The sequence below is a fragment of the Dasypus novemcinctus genome, chromosome 4, assembly GCF_030445035.2.
Source record: "Dasypus novemcinctus isolate mDasNov1 chromosome 4, mDasNov1.1.hap2, whole genome shotgun sequence".
In the NCBI taxonomy this organism is placed as follows: domain Eukaryota; kingdom Metazoa; phylum Chordata; class Mammalia; order Cingulata; family Dasypodidae; genus Dasypus; species Dasypus novemcinctus.
The window spans coordinates 12,437,532-12,462,575 of NC_080676.1; the positions used below are offsets into that span (position 1 = coordinate 12,437,532).

The 25,044-nt window shown below is 41.1% G+C and overlaps 1 protein-coding gene across 2 annotated transcripts in view; it reads right to left on the minus strand.

The window, feature by feature from the left end:
• SLC9A9 (solute carrier family 9 member A9) overlaps positions 1-24,554 on the minus strand; it is a 615,414-nt gene extending 590,860 nt beyond the window's left edge. For both annotated transcript variants that reach the window (XM_058295117.2, XM_058295118.2), the window contains exons 1-2: positions 23,931-24,554; positions 7,606-7,808 (exon numbers count right to left, since the gene is read on the minus strand). In XM_058295117.2, coding sequence (XP_058151100.1) covers positions 7,606-7,808; positions 23,931-24,105 — 378 coding nt within the window. In that variant the 5' untranslated portion in view covers positions 24,106-24,554. The remainder of the gene's footprint in view (positions 1-7,605; positions 7,809-23,930) is intronic.
• Positions 24,555-25,044: the final 490 nt, after the last annotated feature.

The following is a 25,044-nucleotide window of genomic DNA, read 5'->3' on the forward strand; positions in this document are numbered from 1 at the left end:
GACAGTGAGAGAGAAACAAGGATATTAATGTTTTAATGCTGCAAACGAAATTATTTTAAGAAGTCATGTAAACCCCCTCTCAGTTAGAAGCAGAGTGGGTATCACCATTCCAAAATTCTCAAGATTGGGGAATGAAGAGTGGACTAAAGTAGATGTCTTATCGTTCTACTATAGACTTAATATTATTCTAGAAATGGAAGAACTTTTATCATTAATATAAAGACGGTGGCCACCAGAGGTTCTGAGGTGAGGGAGAGGGAAGAATAGGTGTAATATGGGGGCATTTTTAGGACATTGGAATTGTCCTGCACAACACTGCAATGACAGATACAGGCCATTATATATTTTGTCATAACCTACAAAATTGTATAGAGTATAAACTATAATGTAAACTGTAGTCCAAGGTTAGTAGCAATTCTTCAATATGTGTTCATCAATTGTAACAAATGTACCACACTAATGAAGGATGTTGTTAATGTGGGAAAGGGTGGGAGGGGGAGGAAGTGGGACATATGGGAATCCCTTATATTTTTTAGGTAACACATACATAATCTAAAACTTCTTTAAAAATAAAATAAAAAATTAATTAAAAAGTCACATGATATGTTGTTTTTATAAGGGCTTCCTTAAGATATATCTAAAATGCATAGTATTATGCAAAATTGATAATAGGACCATTGACCTACTTGTAGCTGGAAATTCTCTTTATTGAAAAAACAGATAGGACAGATTACCCAACAGTGTAACTTATTCCAAAATAACTTCCCTTACCAAGTGATAGTGTCACTTGTTTCACAGGAAGTGAAGAGTTGGCAAAATTTTCACTGGGTTGTTTCCTTTGCCTCTTTAGAGTACTGTCAACTGATTTATTTATGATAGGAAGTATAAATTTAACTGTGCTGACAGATTTTTCAAAATTTGCTGGGTCTGCAAGACCTTTCCAGTCAAATGGCCTGTTGACCCTGTAAATGCAATATAGCAAAAACATAATGTGTCAAATCAATGATGGATAAATTAATGATGGGATAAATTGATTAATTCATGCATCTGTTTTAAACCATACTTGTGTGTTCCCCCTCTGATTTCTTCTTCCTCATTTCTGCCCCACCACTGTTCCGCAAATCCACAAGGCTAGGTTGGCAAAGTAAGCTTTCCTGCCTTTTCTTAACCTGCCAAGTTGGTCCAAGCCCTACAGAGTTCTTTCTTCCTCCTTTCTCTTCCATCTGCCCCTTGGATACCATCCAAGCTCGGCTCCATCTGTCTCCCTGCTTTCACTCTCTCACCTATATATGGCAGCCTACCTATCCCTTTTCTTTTTGCCCACATTACACTAAAAAATTCTTCCCAATGACTACAAAAAGAGTGGGCATTACTCAACTGACACCCAGGAGCTTCTGTCACCTAGCTCAGTCCTTATTCCCACCCCTGTTTCACTGATCTTCGACGTTTCACCATGCTTTCCTTTTCCTGAATATTCTTTACCTCTTTCCCACCTCCCACTTCATGCCTTCCCCTCAGCCTGGAATGCCTCTCCGAGTCCCATGCAACACACAAACCAACACCACCAGAGTCCTACTGGCTTTTCCATTCAACCCACTACCCTTTGATATTTCCCTATCACCCTGAACGAGAAAGAACATTGTCCTCTTTGGAGTGCCAGCAATGCTTGATTCACTCCTTTGAGGCCTACCTTGAAAGGTTATCTATTCGTTTATTTAAATATTCTGTTCCCCCATCATTTGGTGATCCTTGAGACCATGTTTTATTTCAGAATCAGAGTCTAGTGCTCTGCGGATGGTACTCGGTTCATTTGTTGAAAGAACGTGAAGGACTAAATGAATGAGTGATGGAGAAAGTCCTTTTAGCACCTGCTCTTCAAAAGCAAGCTTGTACTTCCCTTTGAAGTGAAGTTTAGAAAGCCTTAGTAGACATTTTGATATTCCTGAATATTACATGATAATGTTTTTAAAGCCATTGTGTAATAGAAAACAGGCCCCAAGAGGTTAAAACTAGATAAAGCTGTATAAGGATCTACAGAACAATTTAACAAGGGATGTTAGAAACACTGACTGGATACAGAGCAATACATTCTAATTTTATCCTCTCAAAAGGTTGTTTTGAGTTCATCATATGCTCATATTATATAAAAGAACACTGTTTTCATCAACCTTTAAGTGAAAATATTTTTTCTCTTCTACACTTTTATCTGCATCGAGCACTGAAAAAAACAAGCCTGACATATGTTTCTTTCTGAAATATTATGTTTTTGTATGGCATGGAAGCACAGTACACTGCTGCTTATATAAATGCCAACAATTGCCGTATTTTCCAGTTTTATACTTGGAAGTATATTGGAAGGAGCTTATGGTGCCATCAGGACCAGTTGTGTTTCCAGGCCTGTCAAAGCCTAACTATCCCAGAAATACACGTGCTCTTACAAAATCGTCCAAGAGATTACACAGCACGGGATATCATTCCAGCCTCTCCCAACCCTGAAGTCAAGAATTTCATCCAAGTCTCTAAACAACATTCTTCTCACTGAGAGTAAAACTCTTTCTCTCGATCTTGTTACTTTTAGAAACAAATTCAATGACTCCCTTTAAAATGTACCACAAAGGAAAAGGACACAGTGGGGTCACACTGCAGGCTTCCTCCGCTCCATTTATTGAACCTCTTCCTAGAGCTCTGATCATCCTCCTTCCTTTTTCAGCCGTGGCCCTCATCTCCTGTCCATCTAACTGTGAAATTCCCAAACCTCAGCCCTAGTCATCCTATGCTATTCTGTCCATATAGCTCTTGGGGAACCTTTCAGTGACATGACATATAATAAACTACTCATGACTGAGGGTCAAGGGCTACAGTTCAGACAAGTAGTGGGACCCTGGATCCACCGTGCAATTTCTCTGAAAATGAATTTCTTTTCTATATGTGCACATCTAAGATTAGATAACATTTCAGGTTTCTTCCAGCATGAAGCATCCAGGACATTACAATTCTATTCCTTGTGCCATAGTTTGACTAAGTGCTCAGACAAATATCACAGAATAGTTTGACTTCAACAACAAGAATTTATTGGTTCAAAGATTTGAGGCTAGCAGAAGTCCAAAGTCAACATAATCAGCAAGGCTCGCTTTGATCTGAAAATCTCTAGCATTCTAGTGCTGGCTGCCAGCAATACTCAGGCTTCCCGGGCTTGCATTTTTGCCTCCGTCACATGGCGACGTCCTCTCTGCTCTGTCGTCTGTGACTTCTGGGTCCTCTTCATAAGGCCTCAAGTAATCTGAATTAAGACCAACTCTCCTCCAGATAGACCACAACTTGACTAAAAATAACATCTTCAAGAGGTCCTACTTACAATAGGTTCACACACACAGGAATACGGATTGAGAATAACACATTTTCTCTGGGGTACATAACTCAATATGCCACCATCTCCTTGAGGATAATTTTCAAGTACTGTATATTTCTCTAACCACATGTGCTCTACCAAACTCTCATTTTTTTCACTCATTCATTCATTCATTCATTCATGCACTAATAATTTATTTAGTGCATATTATGTATCAGGCACCATATTTGGAGATACATGGGTCAGTAAAAAAGGCATGGTCCTTGCCCTTGGAAGTTCACAGTCTACTGGACAATAAACAATCTGAGAAAGATAGTAAACAAGCAATCAAATACATACAGAATTTTAGATGGTGTTCAGTGTTATTAAAAGAAAGAAAACCAACATAAAGTGTGAGAAAAGAGAAGAGGCAGGGCTTCTCTGAAGAGGCGGTGTTTCAAGCCAAGATTCTAGGGATGTAAAGGAACTTGATATTTGAAGGGAAGGAATAAAAACATTTTAGGCAAAGAAAATGGTATGTGAAGAGGTCTGGAAGAAAAAAAAAGTAGTTGGGCATGTTGAAGGAACAAAATTAAGGGGGCAGGGAGACCTACAGCATCAGGAGTGAGGGAAGAAGCATAAAAAGTGGCATCTCCTCTCCATTTTCACCTATACTCTGAGCAGGACTTCAACCAGTGGTTCCCAAACTTGTCTGCACATTAAAATCACTTGGGAATCTTCTAGACATTGCAAAGTTCAGGCCACACCCCAAACCAATGCAATCACAAATCCTGGGGCTGCAACATAGACATCAAGATTTTTTGGGGGGAAACGGACTTGGCCCAGTGGTTAGGGTGTCCGTCGACCACATGGGAGGTCCACGGTTCAAACCCCGGGCCTCCTTGACCCGTGTGGAGCTGGCCCATGCGCAGTGCTGATGTGCGCAAGGAGTGCCCTGCCACGCAGGGGTGTCCCCCGCATAGGGGAGCCCCACGCGCAAGGAGTGCGCCCCGTAAGGAGAGCCGCCCAGCGCGAAAGAAAGTGCAGCCTGCCCAGGAATGGCGCCGCCCACACTTCCCGTGCCGCTGATGACAACAGAAGCGGACAAAGAAACAAGACGCAGCAAATAGACACCGAGAACAGACAACCGGGGGAGGGGGAGAATTAAATAAATAAATAAATCTTAAAAAAAAAAAGATTTTTTTGGGACTCCTGAAGTGATTCCCAAGTGTAGACAAGTTTGGGAGCCACTCACTTAAAACAACGTCAGTGCCTAAGTTCTTGTTTTCACTTATCTATGAAAAGACTGGGTTCAATGTAATCAGGTCAGATCTCTTTCTTTCTCTAATTTAGGGGATCCCTATATACAGATATACAGATCCCTATATATATATTATTGCCCACCCCTACCCAAATCTTTCCCTCCCTTACCTCTATCCTGGGATCCCCATATGCCCCAACCAGGCTTGAACCATGCAATCTTCTTAGATTCTTCTCTTCTCTTCACACTATTCATATAATTCTAGGAATTTCTGTTGATTCAAAGCACTTGGGCCTTCCATGAGGCCCTCACCCCTTCTCACCCAGATACCACACACTGCAGTCTCCCCCCTCCACCCATCCATCCTGTCGTGGTGAACTTTTTGAGCTCATTTCCTTCTGCCTAGCCAAACCACATCTACCCTTTAAAGACCTTCTCAAGCACCACCTCCTCCAGGAAGTCTACCTAACAAGACAGGGTATCTGTGACAACTTCCCTATGATGTTTTATATGACACAATTTAGGACTGAATTATCTATAGGCTTACAGCATACATTGGTCTTATCTCCCAACATGGATGCTAAATGAATGAATAAATCAAAAAGACATTTCACTAATCCCTGGTACATATTAAACATTCAAACACCTGTTAATAGCAATGGTAGCAGTATTATTAGAGGAGTGGCAGTGCCAGTAGTACTAGAACTAGATAGTAGTCAGGCACTTTATCTAAATTATTTCATTTAAACATTAGAACAACCATACAAGCTAGGTTTTAATTTCCTTACTTGTCAACCAAGAAAGTTGGGGATTAAGTTTAAGAAACATATTCAGGGCATATGGCAAATCTGTCAGGAACCTGGATGTTTTCCCCATTAGTCCATGTTACCTCCCCATGGACCTTCCAATGAATGGGCCCGTGTTTGGAATCCTTTTTATCTGACACGTATCGACTGGCTGATAGGAGTAGCTGCATGCAGTGGAGAATTTCCAATAATGAAGTAGACTAGCTATGAGCTGTTCATTTTTGCAGACCAACTGGGTCTCCAACTTTGGCATATAAGTAATAAATGTGAATTGAGACACTCTGATCATTTATAAGCAGTATCCTTTCCTTCCAATAAATAGAAGCAGTTCACAAATTTCAAAAATAATACTAAAATAAAACTATTAGTAAGTCTTCTAATATGGTGAGTGCATCAATAATACCCCTACCTCCCCACCACCACCCCAGGGGGAGGTTTCACTCTGAGCTCTGAGACAACTATTGCCAATACTGGATAGTCGGAGCAATTAAGCTAATTATGACCTAATGAGTCACATGATTTAGGAGTTTATCTAGAATAAACTTGAGCCAATCAAGGTCTATTAAAGCTTTCATGTACTTATCTCATAATCTACCCCCAATCTCATGACCTACCCCCTGAAAAACGGAGACATATTCTCTTTCTCACCTTAATTTTTCAAAAGCAAATACTTGACTTCAGCTGCTGATGAAGGCATCGATCAGTATGTCAGTAATACAATAACAAAATTTCTGATGAGGTATTTTTTGGCAATCTTGTTAGAGAACAAAACCGTTAGAAGAAGAAAGGGGGATAATTATCAGCATCCTTGAGTGTCTACCTCTTTGGAGAAATAGTGCTGCTTAGAAATGCAAATACAAATGGGTTAAGAGGGGGAAGAGAAATACTCCCTAATCTATAACCGAAGGTGAAACTGACATGTGTGTTCTAAGTTAAAATCCCATATTGCTTACAAGGTCATTTTAAAAATTATTTATTTCGGGACAGATACTTTTTTTTATTATCCATGTAACAGAAAGGATCAAATGGAAGAGTTAATCCAAAGCAGCAGAAGATTCAGAAGTTGCTCCTATTTATTTCAGACATACATTTTAAATTTGCCTTTTTGTGTGCTTCAATTCACTTTCTTAACCAAGTATGACTTAGGCTAATATTGTAACTAATTTGACTTTCCTGAGCCCTCACCAAGTGCTAGAAGGAAGTTCATCTATAAATGTGCTGGTGGAAGATAATGTGGAAACGATGGCTATAAATTACCCAAAGAATTTTGAATGAGGAAACCATGGAAGACCAAGTACCAACCATTCTGCCCCAAACCACTCAAAATGGAAAACTAAATCCCTATGTGATGCAAGTGAGAAAATTTGCCTCCATAATAACAAGGAAGTTCTTAGACCTGACCCAAAAGAATCTGAAATGAGTCGTATGACAATCTCATTCTTAGCATGTACCAGACTCTGTGAAAAAGTCTTGGAAAACCTTTCCCTTAAGCAAAAACTCACTCCAAGAATGACCCAAGGCTCCACAAGAGGTGAATTCATCTGTTTCTGCTCCAGGGTCCTCAGGTCAGAAGGAAGGCTTCCTTTCAATAACTGAGGCAGTTCACAAATTTCAATAATAAAATTATGTTTTAAACGTGCTTAACTGCACAAGTTTTCTTTTTCTAACTAAACCTATGGAGTCAAAAACTGTCCAGATAGTGTGCCTGTGTCCTGTGTATTTACAAACAGCCACGTGGCCAGGGTTTTGTGCTGGCAGCCAAAAGCTCGTCATCTTAGATCAAGGTTTGCAGGTGAAAATTTTTTCATTCCCTTCCATTTCGCCTTTGGCTCAAGGGGGATCTGAACCCAGCAGTCAGCTGGCAATATATTCACTGGCACTTAAAACACAAAGTGAACACCTGAATCAAGTACCACAAAAGCAGAGTCAGCTGAGTCATTCTCTTTTGAACCAATATAAGTATAGTTTGCAAAACAATTATGTTTAAAAAACCTTTTATTTTCCAAGTTCTAGGAAAAAATATACACTAATGAGCTTACAAGAAGAGCATAATTCAAGATGTCCACTCCATCGTTAACTAAGTTGCACCAACAGTGCAGCATTGGGAAAGGACATATATATGTATTTGCAAGCCTTCCAGATAGAGGTTCATAAATGATGCAATTATTTATACAGGAAAACAAAAGAATATGACCAAATAGGATCCTTACCTTTTCCAGGATAGCGTTGCCTTGGTGGGGACTGATATTGTGTTGGCTTATTTCTCTTTTGTATTTATATTCATAAACTTGGTCAGTGATATTAACCAGCAGAGTTGATGGACTGAAGGCCAGTTTCCCGCAATCATAGACAGTTCCACTTTCAATATCAGTTGGTGCTGTAGCATATCGTAAAATTAATCCCATTATGAGGCCTAAAATAAAGAATAAATCATTGCACTGGAGAAAAGCAATCTGCAATATTCCATATTGGATGCTTTTAAATATATGATTTGGAACCTGTTGATGTGGCAGTAGAAAGACCTGAGTCATTGCCCAGCTTAGAAAATTGTTCACTCTTCCATAGATATCAATTCAATAGATAAACATTAAGTATAACATAAATATTTATACTTATATTTATATTATATATTATTTACATTTAATGTTAAAACATTTACAGTGGATATTATTTAAATTCCTGTTATATAGTCCCTTCTTTCCCCTTCTAATGGACCTACAAGTTTTGGACTGAAGAGTACCCATGTTGTCCACGCATCCAAATTCTTTAAAAAACCCTTGCTACTGTGACAGATATGGAATAGTTTAATCATCAGGGTATGGAATTCCCCTGGAGAATGTTTCTGGTTTGCAGAACAGCACAGGACCTAAATTAAACCTTTCTGACTATAAGGAAGCACCTATTTTCAAGGGCTGGAGGGAGAGGGAAGGTTTGCTTGCTCTTCTCCTCAGAACCTGATCAAAGCAATAGGTTTCTGCAGATTTACTGTCAGGTATCTTGTGACCCTGAGGGGATCCAGCCCAAGGTCAAAGCCAATACACTGAGGATGGTAGGACCACGGCACAGATAGAACCCGGGTCCTGGATGACAGCACTGAGCCACCGGATCAACCCACCCTGCTACGACCCTATTTCTAGGCTTCTTGTTACATGATATGATACAGTCTCTAATTTTTCAAACAATTTTTAATCAGGTTTCTCTTTACCTGCAGACAAATGCATTCTAAGGATACAACATTCCTTTAAGTGAAGAGGGGAACCTGAGTGACAACCCATGACTTTTCAGGTTTATAAACGTTATAACCTGATTAACGGGGGACTCTTTTAATACTATGGATTTATTAACTAGCAGCAAAGGACCTTCAGCTCTAAACATGCTTCAATTTTAAATGAGGATGGATGTATCATTTTAGGATAACCCACGGTTCACTCTTTAAAGATCCAATGTGGAGGTTTCACTACTCTACAGTGAATCTAGTCACCTAATAACCTTTCATTATTAATACAATATTTTAGGTATGTATTTTGTGCCAGACTCCGATAGATTTTAAAAATAATTAAAAAGTCCCAGCCCTACAGGACTGATAAACAATTATAATACATGGCACGTGCTGTAACAACTGGCAAGCTCTGTGTGGTAGAGGAAGGAGAGGAAGGAGAGAGGGAGTGAGAGAAAGAAGGAGGGAAAGGGAGGAGAGGGGTCCTAAAGAGGCTCCTCTGTCATGCTAAGAAGTTTTGATTTTAAACACAATGACAATGGAGAACTATTAAAAGATTTTAGGCAGGAGAGTAAAACTATCACATTTTCATATAAGAACTATCATTTTGACAACAATGTGGAGAACTATTTATAGAGCGAGAAGTGAGAATAAAAACACGGTTTTTAAACTCAAGTACTTTCACATTACTTATTCCTGCTTCAGATTTTCGTCCACTTCTCCATTTTAGTTAAAGTGCTGTCTAGCCTCACCTTTACGACCAAGATAAATGATGGCTAATAGCAGTCCTCCAAGGCTTGATTTCGCACCGAACAGGGAGCAACCTTCCACACCCCGGAGTCAAACCAACTACTAAAAACTCAGTGAGGAAAGAGAAGGGAAGGCCCAGCGCCTGCACACCAGGTGGTTAGGGCGGCTGTGCCACCGCGTCGCTCTTCCAGCACTCACCACCTAGGACAGATTCGTTTCCACCAAGTACCATGAACGAGGCTGTAACCTGTTTTCTACTCAGGTGGGATATAAAGGGAAGGGAAACTTAAGATGCCATCTGGATGGGGCCTGAACCGAACAAACCCATTACTTATTTCCTCTGAAATTCCAATTACAACAAACTTATAATAAGCGGATAAGCCACTTAGTTCGGCAAGGTGCTTTCAATGAACAACAAGAAGTAAACAAACTGTCCCCACATCACTTCCCAAGCCAGGAGGCTATGAGGGACTCTGGGGGATACCTGAATTGGGAGGATCCACTGAACTGGCAGACGCAAAAGCACTTTAGTCAGCCATGTGGGTCCAGTCAAGGAAAAAGGAGGATTCGTCACAAGAGGAAGAGCCTCGTACCTCCTGGTCCCCAAGGTTAAATTAAATTCATACACGTCCTCCAAACCTAAATGGCCCCGACTGACCCCTCACACCAGCACTGGTCCCCAGCCTTCTAGAAGAGTCCCATGGATAAAACAGAAGAAGCTGCTTGGGGCCAGTGGTGGCCAGATATGTTGGCCATGAAATGGCACCTGTCAGATCTCCCATTGTGAAGAATGCCACTGGCTGACGGGGGGGTCTCTGTGCCCCAGAATCTGTCACATGTGCCCTGAGGTGTCCCACCAGCTGCTCCCAGCCAATGATAAAGCGATGGAGCTTAGCACAGATACTGAGGTTAGGAGACGGGGCTCCTCTGATGGGCAACTTTGACCCAAGGACACCCACCCTCCTTGCAAACCTTTCTTAGAAATGCACTGCAGTCTAAGACTTTTCCCACGCAGCCTGCCTGCCTTCCTTCTTTCCACAGGGGCTGGCTCTGCGTCAAGCTCTGATAGCTCTCCTACCCTCCTCAGCTCCCTCCCCATTTTCCTTCAAGGGAATTTCCCCCCATAAATCTCCTGCACCGCTCATCTCTTCCTGGCATTTGCTTCTCAGAGGACACAAATGCCCAGACTAGCCAGGCTCTGGCCCTGCTTTCCCCCCAACCCCAGGGGTTGAGAGGCATCAATGCCTTGGTGGACAGAGCATAAGGGCGGGCGGGGAAACCCCAGGCTCCCAGCACACCTGATGGACAAATGAAACAAGAAGTAAACACAAAGCCTCTACCGTCGGGGCACCCCTGCTGGAGCAGTAGCAACTTGAAAATTCATATTTGTCAGAGGCCAGACACCTATCCCTACAGCATCCTAATGCTTTTTTTTTTTTAATAGCCAAAATGTCCACTCTGTGCTTTCGCCATATGCTGACAAAGATAGGAGGTGTTGAGTGAATGCACTCAAGCACAATATTGTATAAGTAGGTGTCAGATAAAGCAGGATTGCTAGCAGGAAGAAAATGCTAATGAGAGGTTTTTGTTTTTGTCTTTTTGTTCACACACCTAAACAAAGATACAGGATGGGAAAGGACAATCAAGGGAAGGTGACTGGCTGCCAGGGTTTACCAGCCTGAAACCCCCACACCCACTGGGAAACCATGAAACCAGGACCCTACTCTGTTGGGGAAGAAAAGGAGGCAGACCGCCCCAGCAAAAGGGGGGGGCCACCCAGCACACGTGCGCACAGCCCTGGGCCCAGATGCATGCCCTGCCCCTGCAAGCCTGAGCATCTGGGCGAATGGGGCAGCAGCAGGGCGGGCCTGCTCTGCCGCTGAGGGCCCTGAGCCTGCCAGTTGTCCTGGGCCCCTCTCCAGCAGCATACAAGCTCTCATAGAGCTTGGGCAACAGACTTCATCCCCAAAGCACTCACGGTCCTGCAAGGTCCACCCCAGATGCCACCTCCTCCAAGATACCTGCTCTGATGGAGCCTGTGCTCACCGAGCTCCCTCATCTTTTGAGTTCTTACAGCATGAACTGCGCACTTTAGGGCCCAATTTTATAAAGTCTTATATGGTTCAGCGTTGCTTTGAGGGTCTCGGCTGTGTCTCCCCCACCAGGCAGACTATGTGCTATACTTCATCTCTTTTCCTCTAGGAAAGTCCAATACTGAGGGCTGATATTTAACCCAACTTTCTCCAAGTCCACAACCTCTCAGAGTTAAGAAGAAAAAGATCCTCCGAGTTTATGTAGTTTGTCAGTTACAACCATTTTAAAGTGCCTGTATGTTAAGACGTCACACCACATATGATGATGTTAATGTCCTGTCAAAGCTTTCAGTACAGCTTGTCCCAGAGCTGACGCCATGAGGATCGTGAGCGAAGGAAAGAGGGAGAGAAGAAGGAGGACACATAGGAGCACCCAAACAAAGGAGCATCTCGAAATGCACCTTGTCTTCTGGACTGGCTTTCACTTCATTACCCATGACTCATTCTGCTTTTTTTTCAATTTGACATTTTTTAAAATTGTCTTTAAAAAAAAAAATAGATCACACAAAATGTTACATTAAAAAACATGAAGTTCCTATATACCCCACTCCTCCCACATCACACCCCCTTTCATAAGTAAGGCACAATCATTGCATTTGGTGAATACACCTGGAGCACTGCCACACCACATGGACCATAGTTTACATTGTAGTTCACACTCTCCCCCAGTCCATCCTGTGGGTTATAGCAGGATATACAATGTCCTGCATCTGTCCCTGCAATAACATTCAGGACAACTCCAAGTCCCAAAAATGCCCCATGTCACATCTCTTCTTCCCTCTCCCTGCCCTCAGCAACTCCCATGGCCATTGTCTCCACACCAATGATAAAATTTCTTCCATTGCTAGAGTCACAATAGTTCTATAGTAGAATACCAGCAAGTCTACTCCAATATATATTATATTCCTCCATCCTGTGGACCCTGGGATGGCGATGTCCACTCTACCTCTAAATCGAGAGGGGGCTTAGAACCCACATGGCTGATGGATGTGATTCTTGTGATTATAGTTGTGGACACTCTCAGTTTCCTGGTGTGGTGGTGACCATTCTCACCTCCCCATCAGCTGACCTGAGTAAATTTATCAAACTGGAGAGTAGGTGTTGGGACTCTGCTGAGGCTTAGGGCCTCACCGGCACATGAGCAGTCCAGAGATTCAAGTCTCCTGAGCATTCACAAACCCCAGCACCAATTACGGGTTCAGTAAAAGTGACAGTAGAGGCATGTGTACAGAGGACACATCTGAGTCCAACTCCATCACGATCAGGAACACAAATTCCAAAGTAGAGCCCACTAGCAAGGCACTGAACTCGTCGTCTCTGTAGCCTTCAGGAGCACCAGTACCTGAGGTTGTATCTACTTTGGCTGTCTCTGGGATCCTGCTGAGACGAGCATAAGCGTGACCCCTCTGATGACCTGAATCATTTTGAAGTCTCTTAGCCATATAAACTCATTGTCTTTACCATTTCCCCCTTTTATTCAAGGTCTTTTTCTAGTTGTGTCACCCTTGGCACCAGGGAGGCTCATCCCCAGGAGTCATGTCCCATGCTGGGGGGAAGATAATGCATTTACATGCTGAGTTTGACTTAGAGAGTGGCTTAGGCACCCTACAGCTTTAGGCCTAGTTGAAATTTCAAGCACACAGGCTCATAAGCATAGTTGTCAGTATCAAGGGCCCATCATTGGACCATCCTTCTTCACTGGCCTTTGTCCTTGGACTTGGGGGATTGTTGCTGTTCCACTGGGGAATGAGACAGAGCTCCCCAGGATGCGAACTCAGCATTCCCTCTGTTGTCATGTGTAACTCTACCCACTATGACAATATCCAAAGAACATCCAAACATATCTATATACCCTATATGCATGCCCTGGAGAAATCCCTCTGAACTATGCATCCCCCATCAATGACACCCCACACCAGTGCACCTCCCCTCCCATAGTTGAACCTTGTAAGTATCTATGAATCTTGTCCTTCAAGCAGAAGCTTGGCTGTCACGGTGGACCATGAGGGGAGGGGCAGAGAGGAATATGATAGAAGAAGAGGGGGTCACCAGGGTTAACAGAAGTGTTCCACAAGATCATGCAACGATGGATATAAGCTATGTTAAATATCACCAAAAATTTATAAAGGTGTATAGTCTAAAATGTAAACCATAATGTAAACCATAATATAAGCAAAAATTTAGAAAAGTGTACAGTCTAAAATATAAACCATAATGTAAGCCATAATGGACTCATGGTTAGTAGCTATGTTTCAATATCTGTACATCAACTATAGCAAATATAACATCCATATGTAAAAAGATCATTGCTGGGGAAGGGAAGAAGGGTTTGATGTTGGGTATATGGGAGTCCCCTATAATGTATATGTGACTTTACTGTGATCTAAAACTTTTAGAAGACAAAATTAAAAATTAAAAAAAAAGGATGTCGACACTGAGAAAGGAATGGAAGAGATTGCCTTGCCACCATACATGCAGGGCAATACCAATTACTGTGATGAAAGGCAAAACACCAAAAACAAAGTTTTATATTTTTCATTTTTCAATACCCCAATTTATTTTTTACTTTATTTTAGTTTTCCAAATTATTATGTATCCTATTTCTAATCTTTAAACCTGTCAATATTATTTCATTTTCCTACTAATTGATTTTGGCAATATATTAGGCTTCATTTTTGAAGAAGTTTTGGATCATTCTGCTTTCATGTCACAGACAGGTAAGGCATAGCTCTAGGACTTATGCACGCTATAAAAATGAGTAAAATATGGTCCCATCCCTAGAATATTTAAATACCTTCATCCTCCCAGCCCTTATCCTCCTGCCCAAGCTGCTATCCTGATTTCCAGTAAGAAAAAAGTACAGCCTCCATTGGTTAGTGTTTCCTACGTCTTTTAATACATTAAAACTGAATTTCATAACCACTTCCCCTCACATCTTGTCAAGGGTTATTTTACATGATGCTGAAGTATTTTCCTAAAGGGGCTGAGGCATTTTCCTTAGAGGGATTTATTTGCAGAAAATGTACCTTTAATGAAACAGATAACAGAATTAATTTAAAACACAAAAGTGTTCACATCTCTTTGGCTATGTTCAAAATGACATTTTTGTTTATACACAATCACACTGTCCCACATTGTATTGCACAACTCCAGGGCATTCCCTTCATATTCTATTTCTGTAGGAATGGTGTCCCCCTGAAGGTGCACAACACTGTAAACCTGATTATACACACATATCTAATTGGACTGCACAAAGGTATATATTTAAATGTTGGCATGATATTGGAGAGAATTTAGGAGGCTAAAGCAAATGTAGATAAGACATGAAGATTATAGAAGTGAATTTTGTAACTCATTCAATCCCCATGCACTGAGTGGCTACTGAGCATAAGCTAGGTAAATGACTCACGGTCACTTCCCTAAAACAAGAAGACAAATCTTTAAACTATACAACATTATGTAATATCGTATTTCAGCCGAATAAATGTATCAGACACTGTAGATGGCACCCTAGCATCCATCCCCACTTTGACCTAACAAAGCCCTGCTCAGCTATCCACCCACCCCCCCACACAGGCAAGTGGTCAGAGTGACTGACTGAATCCCAGCTGCAGGGATGTTCCCATTCCCCTTGCTGATAGTTGCTTCTGGAATGGATATGTGACCCAACTCTGGAAAATAGGAAATAATGGAAAGCTTCTCAAAACAGTTTTGACATCTTAAGTGAGAGACATAGGAAAGGTGAGCTCTCTTCTTCTTCTAGATATCACAGGGCCTGGTTGGGACTCCGGGAACTGCCGTAGCCATCGCTGCCGGCCTGATGATGGGGTCAGTGCCGAGAATAGCAGAGCAGAGCAAAGGAAGGAACCTGCCTCCTTGATGACATCAGAAGGCTGCTGACGCAACCATCGCTGAAGACTGCTCTTCCCTGGACTTCCAGTAATGAGAGATATCCTTATCGCTTAAGTCTCTTTCATCAGGATTTCTGTTACTTGCAGCTGAATGCATCCTAACAGACATGAAAGGTTTCTTTTTGTTTGTTTTTTTTGTTTTGTTTTTACAAGTGAATGTACAAAGTTCTAAGGGAACCTAAAGAGAGACTAACCTCCCCGCGGAAAGTGGTGGGGAAGGCTCCACAGAGGAGGCTCTTAAGGTTGAGTAGGAGTTCTCCAGGTAGCAAAGAAGGTGTGGACTTCCTAGATAACAGCGCAAAGAAATAAATGAGCCTGGTCCTAATTGGGAACGTCAAGCATTTTGGGATGGCTGACTGGGTCAGCGAAGGGAAAGGGTCCTGACCCAGCAGGTAAGACAGAGCATTTGGAGGGAGAGGTGGTTGATGAGAGGGTCTTAATAACAGCGTGTGCTCCTTGTTAGGAGGCAGATTTGCTTTGTTTTAGGGCTGAGGAAGCAACATTTAGAGACAATTATATGTGAGGAGCAATTTAGAGCGTCTAGCAGAGGAATGTCAAGGTGAAAGGAACAAAATAAAACCCAAGGAAAGAGGGTGTTCTTTGCCATTATTCAGACTTCTTAGAGGAAGACTCTCCAAGTAGTGAATCTGGGTGTTATTCTATCAGTCACACAGATTCCAAGAATATGGGCTCGGGGTGCACATACGGGAAGGAACAAGAAGGAAGTGAACAAGGACATTTCTGAACTGTCTGCAAGATAGTATGCCCCAATAGCAGACCAACTCACTGGCATTTCTAAAATGCTACCTTTTTTACTCGATATTTATCCACTAACCCCCAATCTTCTCTAAGTCTTTGTCAGAACACTGATTTAGTGTTTGAATTTCCAAGTTCCAAAATGCATTTTCTAACATTTTCCTTTTTAGCAGCTTCATTTTACCCCGAGATTAGACAGGGAGGCACTGAAAGTAAAAATATACAACGCATTCTGGTTGGTTATTTAGGGCTTTTGCTCTTTCTCTGCCCTCCCATAACCCTTATAGACTCAAAAGACTAAGGGAAGTGTGGTGTTGCGGCAAGAGACACAATTTAATTGCTTTGTGCTGGCTCGCTATTAATTTGCTTTGGTGATGGGAAGAGTCCTGTAATGATTTCAGATCAGGCCTGGGGTGCCTGTCAATAAGACACCCCAACTGCACTCCAAGGAGGAAAGTGGCCCAGGAAGCGGTCCCAACTTTGGATGCCTCCTTCAAAGTTTCCATCCTCTTACTGGGCAGAGGCATGATAGGGGAAATGACAGGACGTCCCATCCATCCGTTCTTCCACCAGGGTGGGGTGTCCAGTACCCACCCTCCATCCCTGGTGCCGAGCCCAACGTGAGACAACACACATGCACACACACACTGGCTTCGTGGCCTCTGAACTTCCTGCTGTGGCTTCCTACCATAGGATCAGAGAGGACATCTTTCCTCTGGAAACGAGCTCAGCCACCAGTTTACACTCAGCTGCAATCACCTTAGGAAGTTTACGGAAGAAATACAGAGGTATCTAACTATATATACACCGACAAAAACAAATACGTATTCACACAAAACAGTCTTTTTTCTCAAACCCAACGTAGAGCCATTACAAAGTGTGACAGAAAGTGAAAGAGGGAGGGGTTCTCAAACCCTCTCTCCACCACAGGAGTATAATGAGTGAGAAAAAGAAGTAATAGGACAACATAGAGGAGACATTCTAGGAACTGCGGTTTAATTTTATTTTCCTAGTGAAGTCGTTTTCAGACGTCAGCACATGGGAGCGTTTGAGTGTCTGATTCCATAGGTCTGGGTTGGAACCCAAGAATTTGCGTTTCCCCCAATCCCCAGGGGTGCCGATGTAGCTGGTGTGAGAACCACTGCCGACAGTTTCTAGCAGCAGGAGGGTCACTGCAAGGTTTGGAGTTTCAACAAAATCGATGCCATTTCAGGCTCATGCAGGCCTGTTTCCTGCAGTTTCGAGGGTCCAGAGGCGACGTTAATGGCTCTACTTTCAGTTGCTTTTGAAAACTTAAACTCGTCTAAACCACCATATGCTGAGAGTCTCTTCTGTATGATGCATATGAATAAGGCACAGACCCTTCTCAATCTGCAGTGACGGCTGCGCCCAACCTGACGAACACTGCGACGCAGAACCAGAGTGACCGTGGCCTTGCAACACGACTTTCCCTGAAGCCGTTGTCAGCGTTCCCAGGTCACCAGGACGGTTTCACTCCGGCTACTCGGCATGGACATACTTTCACAGTACTGCGCTCACTGTTTCTCCAGGGCTGGGCTTTTTACTACGGACGTATAACAGTTCTGAGGCCTCAGAGTAAAAGAAAAATTTAACTACCCACTCCCAACCCCTCCTTATCACTGACTTCATGAAAAGGACAGACTCTGATGAGAGGACAACTGGCCAAAATGTGAGACCACTAGCTCTCAAAAGTAGTGCCAATTAGTCTGGCCAAGGTGCATGTTTTCTGAGTTTCTGTTTCCTCATCTGCAAACTGAAGATCATAGTGGATGTTGTAAAGGTTAGCAGTAATGTATCTAGCTAGCCATCTCAACCCCTGTATTTCTTCTGTAAACTTCCCATCACCTGGCCCAGAGTAGGCTTTTATTAAATAGTAGCAACTAATCTAAGGCTAAAGGTGTGACATAGGTGAAAGAACATAGGTCTTATTGTCCTGGGTTTGCAGCCTGGCCCTATCAGTTATCAGCAAGTTACATTATGTCTGTGAATCTTTCCTCATCTGAAACATAAAAATGATAATAAATCCCTCTCCTACCCCCACCCCACCCCACACAGAGGCTTGTGATACCCAGTAGCCATCTGGCTTCAGATGTCAAGGTTTGAGCCCCAGGGCTGACATTTATAAATGATCAAGTTACTTAAATGTTTGGTGCCTCAGTTTCCCCATCTATAAAATGGTGGTTGTAAATATTCAATGATTTAATATATATAAATATAGTAATATACATGGATCAACACAGTTCATATAGTAAATATTATTTGTATTCACTATTTTTATTATTATATTTCAACTTCACAACGTAATAGATGTTAACAAATATTGGTTCTCCATGTCCCCACTTCATTAAGCATAGCCTTTTAACTCAGTTTAGACTACAGATAATCTACATAAGTAGCTGGACTCGGATTCATTTTCTTGATGTGCACCCTCATTTAAAGCCCTCAGAACTCTGAGGAGACATCCTGAGCACCCTCAGAGCTTAGGGTAAGGGCTTCCTGCATAGCCCCTTTGGGATTCAGGAGCATGGCAGAATATATAGGGGGTTACTAAAATCAACTTCAGAAAATCTACAGAGGGAGCGGATGTGGCTCAAGCAGTTGAGCACCTGCTTCCCACACGGGAGATCCCAGATTCAGTCCCCAGAGCCTCCTAAAAACAAAAGGACAAACAGCAAACAAATTAAAGAAAACAATTCAGGAGAGCCAATGTGGCTAAGTGGCTGAGCGCTGACTTCCCACACACTAGGTCTGGGGTTCAATTCCCAGCCCCGGTACTTAAAAAAAAAAATCTACAGAAATCAGTATGCCTCCATTTCTTCCATCATTTCACCCTTTCTCTGCAAATACATTATAGCATGGAAAACCTTGCCCTGGTCTGTGAAGTTCATTAAAGTCAAGCTTTTTACCCCAAAAGGGAGAACAGGTTTAGTATGTGTGGCCCCTAACCCTGCTTGCCTTTCCTCTAGGTCTATTTTTCATAAGGAATGTATCCCCAAACCCACAGGCTGTCCAGGATACTCGGCCAGCCCTCTCTGTTCTAATGGTGTAACTTTTTCTCCTCGCTTTTCAGACATGAAGTCCACAAGATTTACTGAGCTTAGTAACATATCTTTCATTTCTTCCTCACTTTATGGATGATAAAACTGAGACCAGAGGTTAGCTCACTTACGCAAAATAATGCATCTCGTTACCGAAAAAAACGTAGGATTAAAATTCAAATCCCAAGAGCGCATTCAGGGATTTCTCCATAAAACATGCCATGTTTCAATAAATAACAAGCCTGAGAAGAACCTTCCAGAAAGGCGGAAGGGGGTGAAGCGGGAGTAAGCATCTTCCTTGGGCCAGACAGTTAAGGAGTCAACAGAGATTCGAAACAGAATGGGGAGGCTGGAAACACACCTTATCCTACACCACCCCTTTTAGCCTAAGCAATCTCAAGCAAGTACTGGGATGAAGTTAGTGTTTTAGACGATGTTTCAGGAAAGATACCTTTTAAAAACTTAGTGATTCACTATGTAACTATATTTTCTTTAAACCTTGATAAAAAACGTGGCTGAAGTATGCTAAATTGGTCCCATTAAACAGCTAAGTATACTCTTAGAGTATCAGAAGATGCTTTAATGTGATGTAGTTTAGCGAACTCAAAATCTAAAACTTTGAGATTTAAGATTTCCTGTCTGCCTCCTAAACAATGAGCAAAATTTCCACGTGCATTCAGAGACTGTCCCTGATATTGTAAGGCCATGAAATCAAGGGAGAATTCTAAGAGGTTTAAATTGCTTCTTCCCTAAGCTCAGATGCCAAACCCTCAAATGCATGGCGTTATGAATGGCCTTTAAAATGCGGGAGCCCCCTGTGATATGTAATGGAATTCTTAATGCTAGCAGAGAGCAAGGAGCAATTTTTCTTTTATGAACAACCTGCAAGGGATACAGGGCCCTAAGTGAGCAGAGCTAAGTGCACCAGCTGCTGTCAATCAATATTTTGACCATTAATAGTCATTTAAGCTTTTAGTCCAGTTTAAATGGCTATCACCATGGCTTAAATTCTAAACCAATTATAGATTCAAATCCTCCAATTCTGAAATAATGAAAGCTATAGGATGTCATGAGAGACAATTTCACATCACTGTTCCTGGTGAAGCAAAAATACTGTTATAATGCTGCTACTAATTTTTAAAAGCCTCCTATGATCCTTAATAACAAAAGAAAAACTACTTTTCATAAATGGATTATTGGTATTGTAGTATCAGATTTATCTCCAAACAGCACAGAGTCAAGCAGAACGCCACACATGATTTTTCTCAGCTGCCACAAACCTTCGTAAGATATTTTTAAGTTAACAACAGTTAACTATAAAAGAGCAAGTGAATGTTCCATTTCATCACTTTTTTCCTCATTTTACTAAAACCGATCATTCCTTCTGCCCCGATTTCTAGAATTTTGGGATCCCCAGGTATACTGAGAAAATGTATCAGCATCTACGCGTCTTCCAGAGCACATTTGATACATGTCAACAGAACATCAGCAGAATGGCAGGTGGTAGACTGCCTATTACAAGAAATTTGATGCTTGAGAAAAATAATTGGTGGTTCTTGATAACAGAGGCAAATGAAACTTTCCACAAATATCGACTGAAAGCTAAAGCAGCACTCAGTCCAGTAGGAGAACAGTTAGCCAAAGTCACTGATAAGCATTAGGGGCAGGGTGGCTAAATCTTAGAAGGCATTTCCTTACAAATACATATGTGCCGTAGGATAGAGATGACAGAACTATAAGTTAGTCTAAAATGTTCATCTCCTTAAAAAGTTTTAAAAACATTTTTGTTTCTTCCCTTCCCCCTGATTATAACATGCACCTGTCAGAGCTCCAGCAAGCTCGTCTGAATGATAAAGGGATTATCTAGTTTTATCCTGAAGTTTCACTCTTTTGCACTTTTTGGGAAGGAGAACCCACTGATCCTAAAAGCATACACGACAGGAGGTTGCATCTGGATCTCACAGACACATCCTCTCTCCAGAAATCACTGAAAAAATTTGCTTGTTTTTAAATATCTTCTAATCTCTGCACAGCAGCTGACGAATTGCACGGCCTTTACCTCTCTAAGTCTTCTTTCCCTCATCTGTAAAATGAGAGTATTGAACTTACAATTTCTAAGACTCCTTCTATGAATTCCAGTTTCAGAGAAACTGGACTTAATTAATTTGCTTGACTTTTTTTCCCCTTATCATTAAAAAGTGTTTATTAGAATGTTCCCTTGTTGTAGTTTCAGGCTATTTTATTACACTTAGAGAAAGTCCCTAGTAAACTGATAGAAAATCCCTAGTAAATATTTCAGAGAAAACATTTAGATCTCTGAAGAAGAAATATGAGTAGTTCCTAATGACATCCATATGGACCATTTTCAGAGAATATCAGCGAGAGCTCCTTTAAGATGACTGTGAATCTTATGAAACATCAGGATTTGTGAAAGCACGTGGGCCCTGCCAGGAGCTAGTCAGTATGGGGAGTTACTTCATGCCCCTGGGATTCAGTTACTTCCTCTGCAAGGGGGCTGGAATAGATAACCTCCAAGTTTCCCCTTAAATTCCAATAATTATGTTTCTATGCCAACAAAAAATTAAACAATGCTAAAATAGAAGTCTTTTTCATCATAGATAACTCAAGGGTGCTCAAAGTAATGCAATACTTTTATATGCAATTCTTCATAATGTTTATAAATCTTTTACATTGTACTTTGTTTCAGGACTTGCTTTCAATAACTTTAACGTTAAAAACTTCATGCAAAGACAGAAATTAGGTAGCCCAACTTAACTCTACTCCAAAAACCTTAAGCCTGAACTGCCTTAGGAATAGAAATATAGAGAAACACTACCTCAACAGGAAACAATGCACTAATATTTTATGATTTCTACCGCAATTCAAATATATTTCATGGAGTTTTTGAGGCTTAAAGGTAATCTGGAATTTTCCAAGTATAAAAGTAAAAGCTGTGTTTCTGTTTTATCGATACGAAGTACGGCCATCAAAATTTAATCAATTTTTAAAAGACTGTCCACATCACTGGTAAGCTGAAATTGGTAAATGATTCATACTTCAATCCATTTTAGGGCTAGGAAGAAATCATGCCTTCCAATAAAAATTCGTAATCCTTTCAATCTGCGTTGTTTTGCTAAATCATAGGTAGCACTTTAATGCCAAGAATTACATCGTTTTTGGCCTCTCCGATTACATCCTGTATGCTTGATGATTATTTATTAGCAAAATGAAGAAAAAGAGCCTGGTTCATTGATGCAGAAGGGAGAAAGCCTTGGACACTACCTCTGAAAGCACCACTTCCTTTCTGTTTGACTACTTCTCAACCCGTTGTGATTTTTCCCCCCTTAAATGACAGCTTTACTGAGTCCATTAGGACCGTCAATCTAAAAGAACTCATCAAACTCATGAAAAGAAATTTTTAATGTAACATTTTTTGTGATCTATGTATCTTGAAAAAAAAAGACAATTAAAAATGAAAATTTGCTACAAAAAACAAACAAAAAAAAACAAGTGGCAAAAGTCTTTAGTGAGGGAAGTAACTTAGGCTTTATAGACTGGTAACTGTAAGCTTCTACCTAAATAAATACCCTTTATTAAATAAATAAATAAAAATAAAAATGAAATGCCACTGCTTTGCCTGAAACTTCCATCTTATAGTTCAAGGATCTCACAGTGGGATCCAGCATAGGATTTCTCAACTCCTGAGCACCGCTCTCAACATTAGGGCAGCACATGGTTAACATAAATGTGGGCATCACTCCCGCCCCCTGAACCTCGGGGTTATAAAAGAGCTTTAGGACTTGCACAATGAGGGTACCCCAAATACAAAAGTATGTTCTTTGCTGTGAATTATAACAATGCCTCGCCTGTTTCCATTATGTTCGAAAGTTCCTATCCATTATCCGGCTGAGATAAGAGTGGTGAAATGAGCTATTTCATCAATAACATCAATTTCAGAACCGCTTGGGTAATACATTTGACTTTAAAAGATGAGAAAATAGACTGGGTAATCTCTGTTATACTTCATTAAACTTTCTGAAAGGGAATGATACGGTAAATTGCATAGAAAGAACAATACTTTGGGGACTTACGACCTTAAACAAATGCCATTACAAACTTTGGACTCTCCAAAAATGAGATATATAGCAAATAATACTAGTGATTTTCATAATAATAATACATTTACAAGTCTGAAACCAGGCTAAGAAATGAAAAGTACTGCATAAAGTAACTCCTGCGTATAATATAAAAAAGTAAAGCATTACTTATGTAATTAAAATGGATTTTGACACAATTATTCCCACAGGAGGGGTGGGGTACATTTCTGTAAGAGCTTTCTTCTTGAAATGAGTTGATATTATTTCTAGAACTTTATAAGGATCATCAGTCTTTCCTGTGAAAGAAGGCTACTTCGTGCGACTACAGAACCATCACTGCCCAATAGCATTATAAAAACAAACAACTCACTAGTTGACTCCCCCTACATGACAATGGACCTGCATCTGTCAACAGACTGGCATTACTGTGCTGCCTGAGAATATGACTGTGACATTTACTCTTGTGACAAGGTAAATTTCGGTGGCTTCTTTGAAAAGAGATGAGCATTCATTATGCTGCAGCCCCTTTCATCAAGTAATGACATTTCAATCGGCACATTTTCTCCAGTTCTGGTACTTTGCCATCTGAGCACAAGTCTCTAATTACGCCAAGCAACAAGTTTCACATCAACCCCACAATTTATGCACTCACCATACACCATCGCTCCTCCAGTTTCATGCAAGAAGCGAAATCGATGATTTTTAAATAACCAGATTGTCAAAATGGTAAGGATGAGCAGAAAATTAAAGACAAGCAGCTCCACCGCTCCCTGATGTTGAAACTGATACTCATCCTTCCCGGACAAAAACCTTCCCTGTCTCTCCATTCTCCTGTCTTCTTGAGATGCCTTAGATAAAATCCCGGACAAGGGCTATTTTGTCAAGGTATGCCTAAGACACTCTGATTGCTTGAGAATTTCAGAAGAAACACTGCCTTTTAAGTTGCTACTCTAAAGCATTCGTCCAGGCTTAGTATTCAGATGGCTTCTAGTTACAACTTCCTGTTTCTCTCTTAAAGCAGCCCCGTCTCTTTTCAAACTCCAGAGTATGGTGTCATCATAGACTCTCAGAGCCTTTAAATGATTCATCCCAGGAAAATATCTTTCATATTGCACAAAATTTGCAAGCGACGATTCTGAGCTCTTGAATCATGATCTTATTGTTTCGAGCAAGTCTTCTTAAAACTACTTAACCAATGAATTTTAGAAAATAATAAAAAAGATCACTTTACATCAGCACTGTTTTCTAAATTCAAAAAAGTCAATTCCTGAATCATAGCCTCACCTCACGTGAGAGATCTTTCCTTTCCAACCAGAGCCTGCAAACGTGATGGGGATTGATAGGTCTGGTTTGAGGCAAAATGATTTCATGGGGATTTGGGTTTTTGTTTGTTTTGTTTTGTTTTTAAGTTGAAAGCAAGGGAAAAAATTGATGTGTGACTCTCCCTTTATGTAATTGGTAGTCACAAGAGCATCATTCAAACTCTGAATCGTTTGTTTTTCTTTTTAACAAGGAAAAAAAAATTGAAAGTGAAAGACAAAAAGCAAATCCTGTCCCCATTTCTACAGCTGTGTTGTTTGGTTCTATTGAGTCAAAAGGAAAGAAACTTAACACATATCTTTGAAAGAAAAAAACCATAAAGCCATCCTCAGCAATGCTGCATATATGGATTTCTCTTTGTGGTGCTTCTTGCCAGGCATCCAGGAAACAGACACCTGTGGCAGATCACAAACCTCTTCTGTCCAGTGGCAAAACAATGTTGCTCA